The sequence below is a fragment of the Aquarana catesbeiana genome, linkage group LG03, assembly GCF_042186555.1.
Source record: "Aquarana catesbeiana isolate 2022-GZ linkage group LG03, ASM4218655v1, whole genome shotgun sequence".
NCBI lineage: Eukaryota > Metazoa > Chordata > Amphibia > Anura > Ranidae > Aquarana > Aquarana catesbeiana.
This window is the reverse complement of record NC_133326.1, coordinates 114,812,718-114,826,526: the sequence shown is the minus strand read 5'-3', so window position 1 is coordinate 114,826,526 and position 13,809 is coordinate 114,812,718. Positions and strand designations below refer to the sequence as shown.

General features: G+C 45.6%; 1 protein-coding gene across 2 annotated transcripts in view; it reads right to left on the bottom strand.

The window, feature by feature from the left end:
- The window catches only part of ICE2 (interactor of little elongation complex ELL subunit 2), a 268,772-nt gene extending 255,310 nt beyond the window's left edge, over window positions 1-13,462 (bottom strand). For both annotated transcript variants that reach the window (XM_073619024.1, XM_073619025.1), the window contains exon 1: window positions 13,332-13,462. In XM_073619024.1, the coding sequence (XP_073475125.1) occupies window positions 13,332-13,357 (26 nt within the window). In that variant the 5' untranslated portion in view covers window positions 13,358-13,462. The remainder of the gene's footprint in view (window positions 1-13,331) is intronic.
- Between the last annotated feature and the right edge of the window lie 347 nt (window positions 13,463-13,809).

Here is a 13,809-nt window from a genome sequence, read left to right as displayed (position 1 = left end):
CAACAACACACACCACCACATATCAAACATATGAATACTTGATTTGATACTTGGTTTGAACTAAGAATGATACTTCTTTTTGACACGAAAAATAATGGCCTGAATTTAGATATTGGTTTCCTTACACATTATGCTAAAGTTTTATGACCCCCTCTGTGACTAGTATTCACCCCCCTCCACTCTATAGCTCTCCCTCTGTCTTATTTCACTAACTCTGCTGCTATCTTTATTACCATTGATTTGTGTTTGTTTTTCTCTTTTTTTTTCTTTAATATTCTGCTTAAAAATTTGTGAATCAGTACTGCTTGGACCCTGAAGAAGGTTGTCCTGAAAAATTGTATGTTAGTGCAAATAAAAAAAGTATCATGGACAGTACTCAATTTTCTCTGTCTCAAACATATATGAAAAAAGCTATGTAAAAATATAATAGATATAAAAATTGTTTAGGGTATCTACTCTATAGATTATATTACTACCGATACTTACAATATAGGATATGGTTTACGATATAGGAATGGACCATGGTAGACCGCTTGTTAGGTGCAAGTGTGTCCTCCACCACCACAAGCTTCTTTTTACCCTGGAGGGTAACAAGGCCCTTGATTCCAGGCAACTTGCATCTCCTACCCAGTTCCTTAGTAGAAACAGCTGTAATAGGCGTTGATGAAATCTTGCCCATGGCACTGCGGGAAAGCAAGGAGGTCATCAGATCCGCTGCTCTTGAAACCTCTCTCAGCGAGACCGACTGATTGGTCTGTAAGGCTGACATTGTTTGCATCATTTTTGAGACCTTTTCTTGCGGGAGAAATACTTTTTGGTCTACTGAGCAAAATTCGTACCCCAGATATGTCACTTTCTGGGCCGGAATTAAGGAAGACTTCTCTTTGTTTATTAACCAGCCTAAAGATTGAAGGAAGTCCTGTACAGTCTGGAGATCCGCTAATAACTGAGTCCGCCACCACTAGGACGTCGTCTAGGTAAGGGATAATAGTTATCGCCTTTAACCTTAGCAGAGCCAGCCCCTTCCCCAGCACCTTTGTAAAAATGTGTGGGGCTGAGGACAGACCGAAGGGGAGGGCTTGAAATTGAAAAGTGACGAATCTCTGTACCCATCTTGACTGCTAGTCTCAAGAATCTTTGGAAGGCTGGATGAATAAGGATGTGCAGATAGGCATCCCTCAAATCCAAAATGGCTATGAAGCAGTTTGGGTAAAGCGGGTTTTTAATTGAGAACACCGTCTCCATACAAAAGTGCTTGTACCTGATCGAACGGTTTAGAGACCAGAGGTTCGGGATGAGCCGATATTTTCCTGACGGCTTTCTGTTGACAAATATATGGGGATAGAGCCCTTGTCCTGATCTGACCGGGGAACTGGGATCAGGACCTTCTGATCTAACAAGTCTCCAATTTGGAGACCCAGGCCCCTTGCTTTTAACTGATCTTGGGGAGGAAGGTGACCAATAATCGCTCTGGTGGCTGGCAAGAAAATTCCAGCCTGTACCCATTGGTCACTAGGTCCAGGATGAATGGACTTGAGGTGACTGCTGCCCACTGTGGGAGAAAAGCCCTCAATCTGCCTCCCACTGGGAGACACAAGACACTGTAGCTTGGCGGGTTGTTGCGGAGGGTTAAACAAGACGCCCCCTCTACCTCTGCCCTTGTGCCCTGTCCAATGTTTTTGGGCCTATTGTCCCTTTTAGTAGGACATTGCTGCCTACTTTGGCCACAAAAATTTTTTCTGGCTGTCAGCTTTTTCTTATTCTCTGGAAAGGCCTTTTTTCCTAATGGCAGTGTGTTCCAGCGCCTCTTGCAGACCTGGGCCAAAAAGATGATAAGGGAAGACCACATAGGCGCAACTTTGAGGCAGCGTCGCCTGACCAGGTTTTAAGCCATAGGCTTCTTCTGGCCGAATTCACTAAGGCAGAGGTCCTAGCTGTCATTCTTACTGACTCTGCGGAAGAATCAGCCAAAAACCCCACTGCACAAAAGAGGAGGGAAAGATTTCAGAATCTGTTCTCTAGGAGGTAGCTGCCAGCAAATGTGTTAGTATTTGTGTCAACCATACTTCTAAATTTCTGGCTACACAAGTGGAGGCCAAAGCTTGTTTAAGATTCCCAATGGCTGAGTCCCAGGCTCTGTAAAGAAGGACATCTCCTCTTTTATCCATCGGATCCCTAAGAGTGCCCATATCGTCAAAGGCTAGGTCCAGGTTTTTTGAAAGAGGTGCGTCTAACTTAGGATTTTTGTTCCATGGTTGTGCTGTGTTCTCTTCAAATGGAAACCTTTTTAGGTTACCAGAAAAAAGCTGAGTTAGACTTACCGGTAACTCCTTTTCTGAGAGTCTTCCAGGACAGCCCATGAGACCTTGGGCTCCTCCTACCAGGACAGGAAACAAGTCACCCCCACCAGATAAAAGGGCGGTCCTCCAGGCCCATGTCAGTATTCTCAAGAACCGTAGGACCCTGCAAAACATATGCATAATACACATAACTTCAGACAATACCGGGTGGGAATCCGGCTGTCCTGGAAGACTCTCAGAAAAGGAGTTACCGGTAAGTCTAACTCAGCTTTTCTCCAAGCGTCTTCCAGGACAGCCCATGAGATGATGAGCCAGAACTTACCAGTCTAGGGAGGGACAACTGCCTGAAGGACCTTACGACCAAACGCCTGCTCCTGAGCTGATAGGAGATCCAGGCGATAATGTTTAATGAAGGTCGAATAACTGGACCAAGTGGCAGCCCTGCAAATTTGTTCCGGTGAGGCACCAGCCCTCTCAGCCCAAGACGTAGACAAGGCTCTAGTTGAGTGCGCAGTAACAAAAGGTGTAGGGACCTCCCTAATTTTGTAAGCTTCCAAGATGGCTTGCTTTATCCATCTAGCCAATGTGGCTTTAGATGCACTATTCCCCTTGTGAACTCTAGAAAAGAGGACAAACAAGGCATCAGTTTTCCTAAAGGTCTTCGTGACCTCAAGATAGACCAAGAGAATCCTTCTTACATCTAGAAAACAAAATTTTCTTTCTAAGTCGCCCTGTGGCGAACTACAAAAGGTTGGCAATACAATGTTTTGAGATCGGTGGAATGTACTTGCCACCTTGGGCAAAAAACCTGGATCGGTTCGTAACACAACTCGATCCTCAAAAATCGTGAGGAAGGGCTCCCTAACTGATAGGGCCTGCAACTCACTTACCCTACGAGCTGAGGTAACAGCTATAAGGAACACAGTTTTTAATGTAAGTAATTTAACTGACATACTTTCCAGAGGTTCAAACGGAAATTCTACCAGAGTTTGAAGTACTAGGGACAGATCCCACGTTGGACAACTTCTCACTACTACTGGTCTGGCCCTAGAGATAGATTTGAAAAATCTGGCTATAGTGGGATTTTCCAGGAGAGAAAACTGGAGGAACACACTAATAGCTGCCGCCTGTACCTTTAAGGTACTAACAGAAAGACCTTTGTCGACACCCTCTTGGAAAAATTCCAAAATAGACGGAATATCATGAGTTAATCTATCATTTTCAGATAACCATGAGTTAAACCTTTTCCAAACTTTGGAATATATGGCTCTAGTAACTGGCTTCCTGCAATTAACAAGAGTCCTGACTACTTTGTCAGAGAACCCTTGGGCGCTCAGTATCTTTTCTTCAGATACCAGGCCGTCAAGTTTAAGGAAACCACCTGAGGGTGTGATACTGGACCCTGCAATAATAGGTCTTCCCTTTTCGGAAGACTCCACGAAGGCTCTGAAACCAGAGACTGTAGCATGGAAAACCATGGCCTCTTGGGCCAAAACGGGGCAATTAGAATCAGATCTGTCTCTTCCAGCCGAAACTTCCGGAGGACTTCTGGAATCAGCCTGATTGGCGGAAAGGCATAACATAGGCCTGGAGGCCACGGGTTCGCCAGAGCATCGATCCCCAAGGCTTGGTCTGCCGGGTTCATGGAAAAGAATATCTCCGTCTTGCGGTTGTTTCGGTTTGCGAACAAATCCGCTACCGGATAACCCCATCTCTTGGTGAGGTCTGCAAAGACTTCGGGATGAAGGGACCAGTTGTCTCGGTCTATCCTGTGACGGCTGAGATAATCTGCCAGGCAATTGTTTTTCCCCTTCAGGTGTACAGCAGAAATGGAGGCTAGATTCCCCTCTGCCCATGAAAGGATCTCCTGGGCAATGGACTGAAGCCTCCAGCTTCTCGTGCCTCCCTGCTTGTCGATATACGCAACTGTCGCTATATTGTCTGACAGGATTTGGAGGTTGTGACCCCTGATCTCCATCTGAAAAGACTGGAGGGCTCTCTGGACTGCAAGCAGCTCTCTTTGATTGGATGAGGCCCTTGCCTCCTCTGGGGACCACTCTCCTTGTGCTACTGCATTGCTGAGGTGGGCCCCCCATCCCCAGGAACTCGCATCCGTGGTAATCCTTCGGGAAATGGGAAAGGACCATGGGAGACCTCCTGCTAGGTGCTGACCAGCTCTCCACCACCACAGGCTTCTTTTTATCCTGTCGGGAAGCCAGATCCTTGACTCCAGGGACCTTACGTCCCCGTCCCAGTTTCTTAAAAGAAACCTTTGTAACGGACGCTGACGGAGTCTCGCCCATGGTACTGCGGGAAAACATGAGGTCATAAGACCCACTGCCCTCGACACCTGTCTCAGAGAGACCGACTGGTTGGTCTGCAATGTTGACATAGTCTGGAACACTTTGCTAATCTTCTCCTGAGGAAGAAAAACTCTTTGGTTCACGGAGCAAAAATCGTAACCCAGATAAGTTACTTTCTGGGCCGGAATCAAGGACGATTTTTCTTTGTTTATTAGCCAGCCTAGGGACTGTAAGAAGTCCTGTACAGCCTGGAGATCTTCCAACAGCCTTTGGTATGATTTTGCCACTATCAGGAGGTCGTCTAAGTAAGGGATAACCGTTATTGCCTTTAATCTTAGAGGAGCCAGCACTTCCCCCAACACCTTCGTAAAGATGCGTGGGGCTGAGGAAAGACCGAAGGGGAGGGCCTGAAATTGAAAATGTCGGGTCCCCATACCCGTCTTCACTGCCAATCTCAAAAACTTTTGGAAGGCTGGATGGATAGGGATGTGAAGATAAGCATCCCTTAAGTCCAATGTGGCCATAAAGCAGTTTGGGTATAGTAGGTTTTTGATTGTAAAAACCGTCTCCATACGGAAATGCTTGTATCTGATGGACTTGTTTAAGGTCCGGAGATTCAGGATAAGTCGAAACTTTCCTGCTGGCTTTCTGACCACAAATACATGGGAATAGAATCCCTTGCCCCGCTCCGATCGAGGAACAGGAATCAGGACTTTTTGATCTAATAAGTCTCCGATCTGGAGACCCAGAGCCCTTGCTTTCTCCCGATCTTGTGGAGGAAATGTGACCAACAAACGTTCTGGTGGTTGGTGAACAAACTCCAGCCTGTACCCGTTGGTCACTAGGTCCAGGACGAAGGGGCTCAGAGTGACTGCTGCCCACTGTGGGATGAAGGCCCTCAATCTCCCTCCCACCGGGGAACACAAGTCACTGCGGCTTGGCGGGCTGTTGAGGAGGGTTAAATAGCACTCCCCCTTTGCCTCTGCCTCTGTGCCCAGTCCAATGCTTTTTCGGCCTGCTGTCCTTTTCTCTAGGACTCTGTTGCCTGTTTTGGCCACGAAAAAATTTTCTGGCTGTCTGAACTCTCTTTTTCTCTGGAAACGCCTTTTTCTTATCAGCCGTGCGTTACAGTGCCTCCTGTAGACCTGGGCCAAATAAATGATCGCCAGTTAAAGGAAGGCCACAAAGGCGCAACTTGGAGGCCGAGTCCCCTGACCAGGTCTTAAGCCAAAGGCTTCTCCTGGCCGAGTTCACTAGAGCCGAAGTCCTGGCTGACATTCTTACCGACTCAGCGGAAGAATCTGCCAAAAAACCCACTGCCTGAAATAGGAGAGGAAAAGACTTTAAAATTTGCTCTCTGGAGGTACCTGCTGACAGATGTGACTGAATCTGAGTCAACCAAACCTCCAGATTTCTGGCCACACAAGTGGAAGCCAAAGCTGGTTTCAGGTTTCCAACTGCTGAGTCCCAGGCTCTGTGGAGAAGGATATCCCCCCTCTTGTCCATCGGATCCTTAAGCGTACCCATATCATCAAACGCCAGGTCCGAGTTTTTTGAAACTTTTGAAAGAGGTGCGTCTAACTTGGGATTCTTATTCCATGGCTGCGCAATGTCCTCATCAAAAGGAAACCTCCTTTTTAGGTTACTGGAGAAGAATGGTTTTCTCTCAGGATTATCCCATTCCAGTTTAATAGTATCAACCAAAGAACTATGAACTGGAAACACTCTTGATTTTCTCTTATGTAATCCTTTATACATAAGATCATGTTTGGATAACTGAACCTCTTCCTCTTTTAATTCAAGGGTAGTATAGATAGCCTTTAATAAGTCATCTACATCCTCAACAGATAACTTAAATCTTGAGCCTCGAGTGGATTCTCTATCTCTGGGCTCTGTATCTGACCCTGATTCTTCCAGAGAAGAACGGGTAGATCTGACCTCAGCCTCAGAGTCTTCACTCTCTGCCTGCTGCGGAGTGCTTACTGACGCCTTCAGTGAAGACGGACTCTCTGCTGGAGTCTGGAGCTTGTCAATAAGCGTTCTAAAGGAACTGAAGGTGGACGCAAGCTCATCCCTAACAGAAGTAAGCATCTTCTGGCAAGAGGCAACCGGGTCATCCTTTACTAGGCCTTCTATACAGGTGCGACAAACTGCTTTGCTCCATGAGGAGCTCAATTTGTTTGCGCAAACCGCACATTTCCTTTTAAGTGGCTGCGCTTGGGCCTTGTCCTGAGTCTTGGTCTGCAAGACAAAATAAATGACCCACAATGTAATTAAAGCCACACAATCACTCCGTAACACCACGTGCAGGAGGGAGGAAATGTGTCCCCTTACACCCACTACTACAGAGGGGGGAGGGGGAGGGAACACTCACAGGGATAGTAAGGTGGTGACAGAACACCCCAGGCTTACCTGTGAGGTGCTGGTGTTGGGAACTGCATCCGCTGCCTGTGCAGGTACTGCAGGAGGATCCATTCTGCCCCTCTTGGTCATCCACAGCCTGGCTGCTTAACACCAAGAAACACCAGCAGCCAGCGTTCTCTGTTCGCGCCGTTTATGAAGACTGGAACCTCGTCTCCGGCGCCCGATGATGATGTCATATGCCCCGGAAGTAACCCTCTCCAGGCACTTCCTGTGGGCCAGCTTGGAGCGCAATAGCTCCGCCCCTCGAACGCTTCGGCTTCCTCCATTCCTTGCTCAGATCAGCCAGGCTGTCGGCAGGGAAGGACAACCGAAGCTCAGCTGAGCTAGAGTGCAAAGCACTGCGCTAGGGGCACGACCTCACACCGGTCCTGGCCCTCTCCAGGCACTGAGGACAGAGAACAGCAACACAGCCAACCTCCCCAGCGGTGTGCTGCTTCTGGCAGAGGAAGAGGTAAGTGATATGCCCCAGAAAAAAGGCCATACAAAGCCCCTGCTTATAAGGCCTATGGGAGCAGGTTCCATGAATATGTTACCCCCCGTCCGGAGGAAACACAAATAACTGACATGGGCCGCCCTTTTATCTGGTGGGGGTGACGTGTTTCCTGTCCTGGTAGGAGGAGCCCAAGGTCTCATGGGCTGTCCTGGAAGACGCTTGGAGAAAGAAAGGTTTTCTCTCTGGATTTTCCCACTCCAGCTTGATAGTATCAAGAAGGGAACTATGCACAGGAAAAACTCTAGGCTTTTTCTTATGCAAACCTTTGAAGCTAAAGGTCATGTTTAAACAATTGTGCCTTCTCCTCTTCTATTATCAAGTGTCATATAGATAGCCTTTAATAAGTCATCTACATCTTCCAATAATAACTTATACCTCTAACCCATTGTGGATTCTCTACCCTGGGCCCTGTATCTGACCCGGATTCTTCCGGAGAAGAATGGGCAGATCCGGTTTAGCCTCAGAGTCTTCACTCTCCGCACTCTGCTGTGGAGCACTAAGGACCGGCTGAAGTCCTAACTGGAGATGGACCCTCTGAGGGGACTTGAATCTTGTCAATTAGAGTTTTAAATGAGCTAAATGTAGACGTAAGCTCATCTGTAACAGAAGCCAGCATTTTCTGACAGGAGACAACCGGGTCATCCTTAACTAGGCTGTCTATACAGCTGCGGCAAACTGTTTTGCTCCATGAGGAGCTCATTTTGTTTCTGCAAACCGCACATTTCCTTTTTGGTGGCTGTACTTGGGCCTTGTCTTGAGCCTTGGCCTGCAAGAGAACAAATTACCCCAATAAAATTTTACACTCCATAACACCCCATGCAGGAGAAAAGGAAAGTGTGCCCCTTTCACCTAGTCCCTACTGGCTACAAGGGGGAGAACACTCACAGGATGTGCAAGCGAGTAAATTACACTTCAAGCTTGCCTGTGAGGTGCTGGTGTTAGGGCCTGCTTCCGCTGCCTGTGCAGGTATCGCAGAGCAGTCCATCATGCCCCTGTAGTGGTCCGCAGCCTCTGCTGGGTTTCACAGTTTTTAAAACCACCAGCCTCCCAGTGTCCCTGTTCACACCGTTCAGAGACCAGAACTAGAGTCTCCGGCGCCCGCTGATGATGTCACACGCCCCGGAGGTGACCCCGCCGGGTACTTCCTGTGGGCCAGCTTGGAACGCAAGTTCCGCCCCTCCACGAGCCCGGCGTCCTCTCTTCCACTGCACACTCCAGCCAGGCTGTTTAGCAGGGAAAACAAGCCGACTACCATCATGCGGCTTGTGGGCAGGAGCTCAGACGAACACCACCGTGCTAGCATTCCCCATGCACTGAGAAGCAGGGACAGCAGTCACAAACCTACTCCCGCGGTGGATGTGCCGCTCTGGGACCTAAGAAGTAGGTAGGAATACCACCCCATCATCACAGGAGCCACGCTCATGAGACTTAGGGGGAACTAGTTCCAGGAAACATGTTACCCCCCGCCTGGAGGAAACGCAAATACTGACATGGGGCCTGGAGGACCCCCCTTTTATCTGGTGGGAGCTAAAGTGTTTCCTGTCCCTGTAGGAGGAGCCCTAGGTCTCATGGGCTGTCCTGGAAGATGCTTAGAGAAAGAATGTTGTTTTGAAAATTTCACTTGCTTTTAACATTCAGTTTTAAAATGAATGTATATTTCTGAACAAAAACCACATACGCTGTCTGAAAATTCTTTTTACCAAGAAGTTTTATATTCTGTTCCTTTAAAGCAAAGTAAAACCCATCCGGCAGAAGTTTTTTTTTTTTATCTTTATTCATTAAGATAAAAAACCTGTGCGCAGCATTCCCCAATAATTTCTTACTCGAGACCCATCTCTTTCCAGTGATGTCCACGAGTGTCTTAGCCATTCGGGACTCTGCTCCTGATTGGCTGAGACACAGCAGTGGCGCCGCCATTGGCTCTTGCAGCTGTCAAAGTCAGTTAGACAATCAGAAGAGAGGGGGCGGGGCTCCGTGTCTGAATGGACACACAGAGCTGTGACTTGGCTCGGGTGCCCCCACTGCTGTGGTGGCACTCAACAGGAGGAAGAAGGGGCCATGAGCAGCGAAGGAGGGACCCAAGAACAGGAGGAACTGGGCTGCTCTGTGCAAAACCACTACACAGAGGGGGTAAGTATAACAGGTTTGTTTTTTTAAAACAAGGACTTTACAATCACTTTAAAAAGACTATTGCCGCGTACACACGATCGGAATTTACAATAACAAATGTTGGATGTGAGCTTGTTATTGGAAATTCCGACCGTGTAGAGGGTCCATCGGAAATTTGCTGTCAGAATTTCTGACAACAGATGTTTGAGAGCTGGATCTCAAAATTTTCCGACAACAAAATCCGTTGTCGTAAATTCCGAGTGTGTGAAGACAATTCCGACGCACAAAATTCCACGCATGCTCGGAATCAAGCAGAAGAGCCGCACTGGCTATTGAACTTCATTTTTCTCGGCTTGTCGTACATCTTGTATGTCACCATGTTCTTGACGTTCGGAATTTCCGACAACATTTGTGTGACCGTGTATATGCAAGACAAGTTTGAGCCAACATCCCTTGGAAAAAAAGCCACAGTTTCTGTTGTCGGAAAATCCAATCATCTGTACGCGGCATAAGCCTTTTTCTGACATTTGATGCTTAAAAGTTAAAATCAGTATTTTTTTTTTTGCTAGAAACCTCCAAAAATGAGACAGAGAAAAAAAAATAAATAAATAATATATATATTTTTTTTTTTTTTGAGAGATGTACTAAACAATCCTGTAGTGCCATCAATTTAGTCCTTCCCACGGACCGATATGTAGAAACAGAGATTGCTGCACAAAAAAATTTTTTTTAAGACGAATAAACAACATCAATTCATGTTCAACCAGTTGTAGACACGATTATTAGTATAATCGTCTCGATCACGGTCCATTTTGGTGCGTTTCCGCACGTCAATAGACTTCCGGTGTGTAACCATTTTCTCCTCAAGATCCATTTTTGTTTTTTGAAGCTCCGGTTGTCACAATAATTCAGACAATTGTTGTTCCAGCTCCGTAATTTCTTTGGCGACAGAAATCCGTTCGTATTGGTTTACATCATGATAGAGAGAAGGATGTTACTCGCAGGATGCCTTTCAAACTCACAGTTTCACCCGTTTTTAAGTCAGATTAATAATGTAATTAGAAAACATTGGTCGATATTGAAGAAAAATTATCCAACTATTCCTGAATTTTATTATCCTCCACTACCATCTTATCGCAAAGGAAGAACATTGCGTGATATACTGGTAAAATCCGACCAATATAGTTCTCCTATTTCCCCGCATTACCTTTTTGGGTCCCCCCCCCCCCCCAATTATGGTTCCTTCCCTATCTTGTACTCAATATACGAGTATGATAAAAGGAAAAAGTTTTTGCCATCCACATATCGGATATAATATTAAAGATCATTTTGCTTGTCAATCGTCCTACGTTATATACATTATTAAAATGTCTGTGTGGACTGGTTTACGTAGGAGAAACAAATTAAAAAAGTAAAAGACAGGATTGCAAGACATAAATATTCTATTCGGGACAAATTAGAGAAATTACTATTATCTAGACATTTTGTAGAAAAAAAAAAGCATATGGTGTCTCAATTAAGATATATGGTCATTGATGGGGTATTAATAGACAAGGGGGGAATAGGGAATTAGCATTGAAGAGGTTTATTGGATTAACCGTTTGGATACTTTGCAGTCTAAAGGGTTAAACATTGATTTTGACCTGTATTTATTCCTTTGAGAAATTCAAAAATAGATGCTAGTGATTACATTTAGAAGCTTTTTATTACATTGATGAATGGGGTTATATGATAGATTAATTATATTATAGATTTATTTTATTCTGTAGATGTACTGATGAATCTTTTGCTATCATTTTTTCTATCAACAACTTTTTTGGGTTCCCGTCTAGTGAGGAATCAAGCACACCGGTGACCGACAAGTCGCTTCAGCCATTTATAATAATTGAATAATTGAGAATATAGTGCTAGATGTGGAGTAATTGATTCCAGCTTATTTTGAAGTTGTAATTAACAATTTAGATTGATGAATTTCTTATATATACCATGTGATGTGTATTACCAGTAGCAGATATGTCATTGTGAGAAAGGGTGTTATCTGTTGAAGCCCAAAACGTCGTCGCCAGCTGTTTCTGATATTTTTCGATATTTGAACATTGAATATGAATTGATGTTATTTATTCTTTGAAAATAAATTTTTGCAGCAATCCCTGCTTCTGTTATATATATATATATATATATATATATATATATATATATATATATATATATACACACATATACACACACACATTTTAACAGAGACCCTAGAGAATAAAATAGCGGTCATTGCAATATTTTATGTCACATTGTATTTGCACAGCGGCCTTTCAAATGTAATTTTTTGTGAAAAAAATACACTTCAATGAATTAAAAAAAACACACAAACAGTAAAGTTAGCCCATTTTTTTGTATGATGTTACGCTGAGAGAATTGTGATCTTTATTTTAAGCAAAAAAAATTGTGATTCTCATTTTATCCAGAATCGTGCAGCTCTACTCTGCAGCAAGGTTGATAGAAGTAAGTGGTGGATCACTGCTTTGACTTTCCAATTTTAACGTTCTGAACTCAGTCAGCAATTTGCTTAAAGACATCCCGTCATCAGAAAACCAGAAGCTGCCACTGTCAACCTCCTTCTGAAAATGCTAGCTGCCTGGCTGCCATATTGACACTCTGACCAGAACAACAGCCAGGTAACTAACACATACAGGCCAATAATAATGTCAGGGTTCATATAACTCTCATGGCAAATGATTCAGTCGTGTAAAAGGGAGGAATAAAAATCTGATACAAAGTATAAAATGCATAACTTTTTGTGGGAAGTACTGATTTTTATCATTACCCGCTCCCATGTCTGCAATCCTCCCCTAGGCAAGGATAACGCTGCTTGCCCCACCCCCTCCTGGACCATTCACAGAGCGTCACACTGGTGTGCACATTTGCAGTGGGGAGTCGGCTGTGCTTCCTCAGAAAACCACAGACACCTCCCATATCCAAGATGGCCCCCGCCACAGACACCTCCCATATCCAAGATGGCCCCCGCCACAGACACCTCCCATATCCAAGATGGCCCCCGCCACAGACACCTCCCATATCCAAGATGGCCCCCGCCACAGACACCTCCCATATCCAAGATGGCCCCCGCCACAGACACCTCCCATATCCAAGATGGCCCCCGCCACGGTAAGAAGAATCTGCAGCAGGAAGACAGCACCAGACTCCAGGCACTGCTAGGTACCTGGGGGTCTGCCTACAGCTACAATATTTGTAAAAAAAAAAAAAAAAGTTCCTTTTTATATGTTACATAGCTGTAGGCTATATCGGCACCCCCTGAAGCCTGTTCGAAAAAGTCCTAATAGCAGCTTCAGCCCCCACCCTCCATACAGCTGCTGGACACTTACACCTCAGCATTACAGGAGCTGGCCCTTTGATGCTGAGGGGAAGATCAGGGCTCCAGTACTGCTTGGAGATAGCAAGGCAACCTGACCAGGTTAGTATGAATGGGTCAGGTGACAGGGTGAGTGTAGGAAGTCATACTGAGCTCAGTACCGCCTCTACTGGTCATGCTGGAAGTTGTGAGAGTACAGCGCTGTGCAGACACACGTCATATTAAAGCTCTATCAATGTGCAGGCTTGTCCTCCTGTCTGCTTTGTATTCCTTACTATACCCGGTCCAATATGACCCCCACTCCCGCCACAGGAAACACAAATGCCCACACTTACCACTTCAACTCTCCAGCCGCCTCCATCACTGCTTCCAATGTGCGGCTCCCAACATTTACCTCATTACAGCGCGCCAACCACAGACAGCTCACATATCGTTTTTACTTCCTGGTCTACAGCTGAAGAGCTACAGCGACATCTAGAGCACAAATCGCTAACTGCACATGTGTCCGCTATTCTGGATACAACTACAGTCACCCATTAACTCCCTCCGAAGAGTCCATCGCTCAGCACCCCACCCCAGATAGGTTGCCACCTTTTCTTTGAGCCAAACCCGAACACTTCAGCGGGGCTTGGCATTTTTTTTGTAGCATACACTATGAGATTGTAAAATACCTGGGACACCTCTATGTGCCCTAGGGGAGTATTAATAATGCAGCACGCGCAGCACTGAACAGTGGGTGTAGCCAATTGCATATAGTGCAGGTGTGTGTAATGTGCAATATAGTGTATATAGAGCAGGTGTGTGTAATGTGCA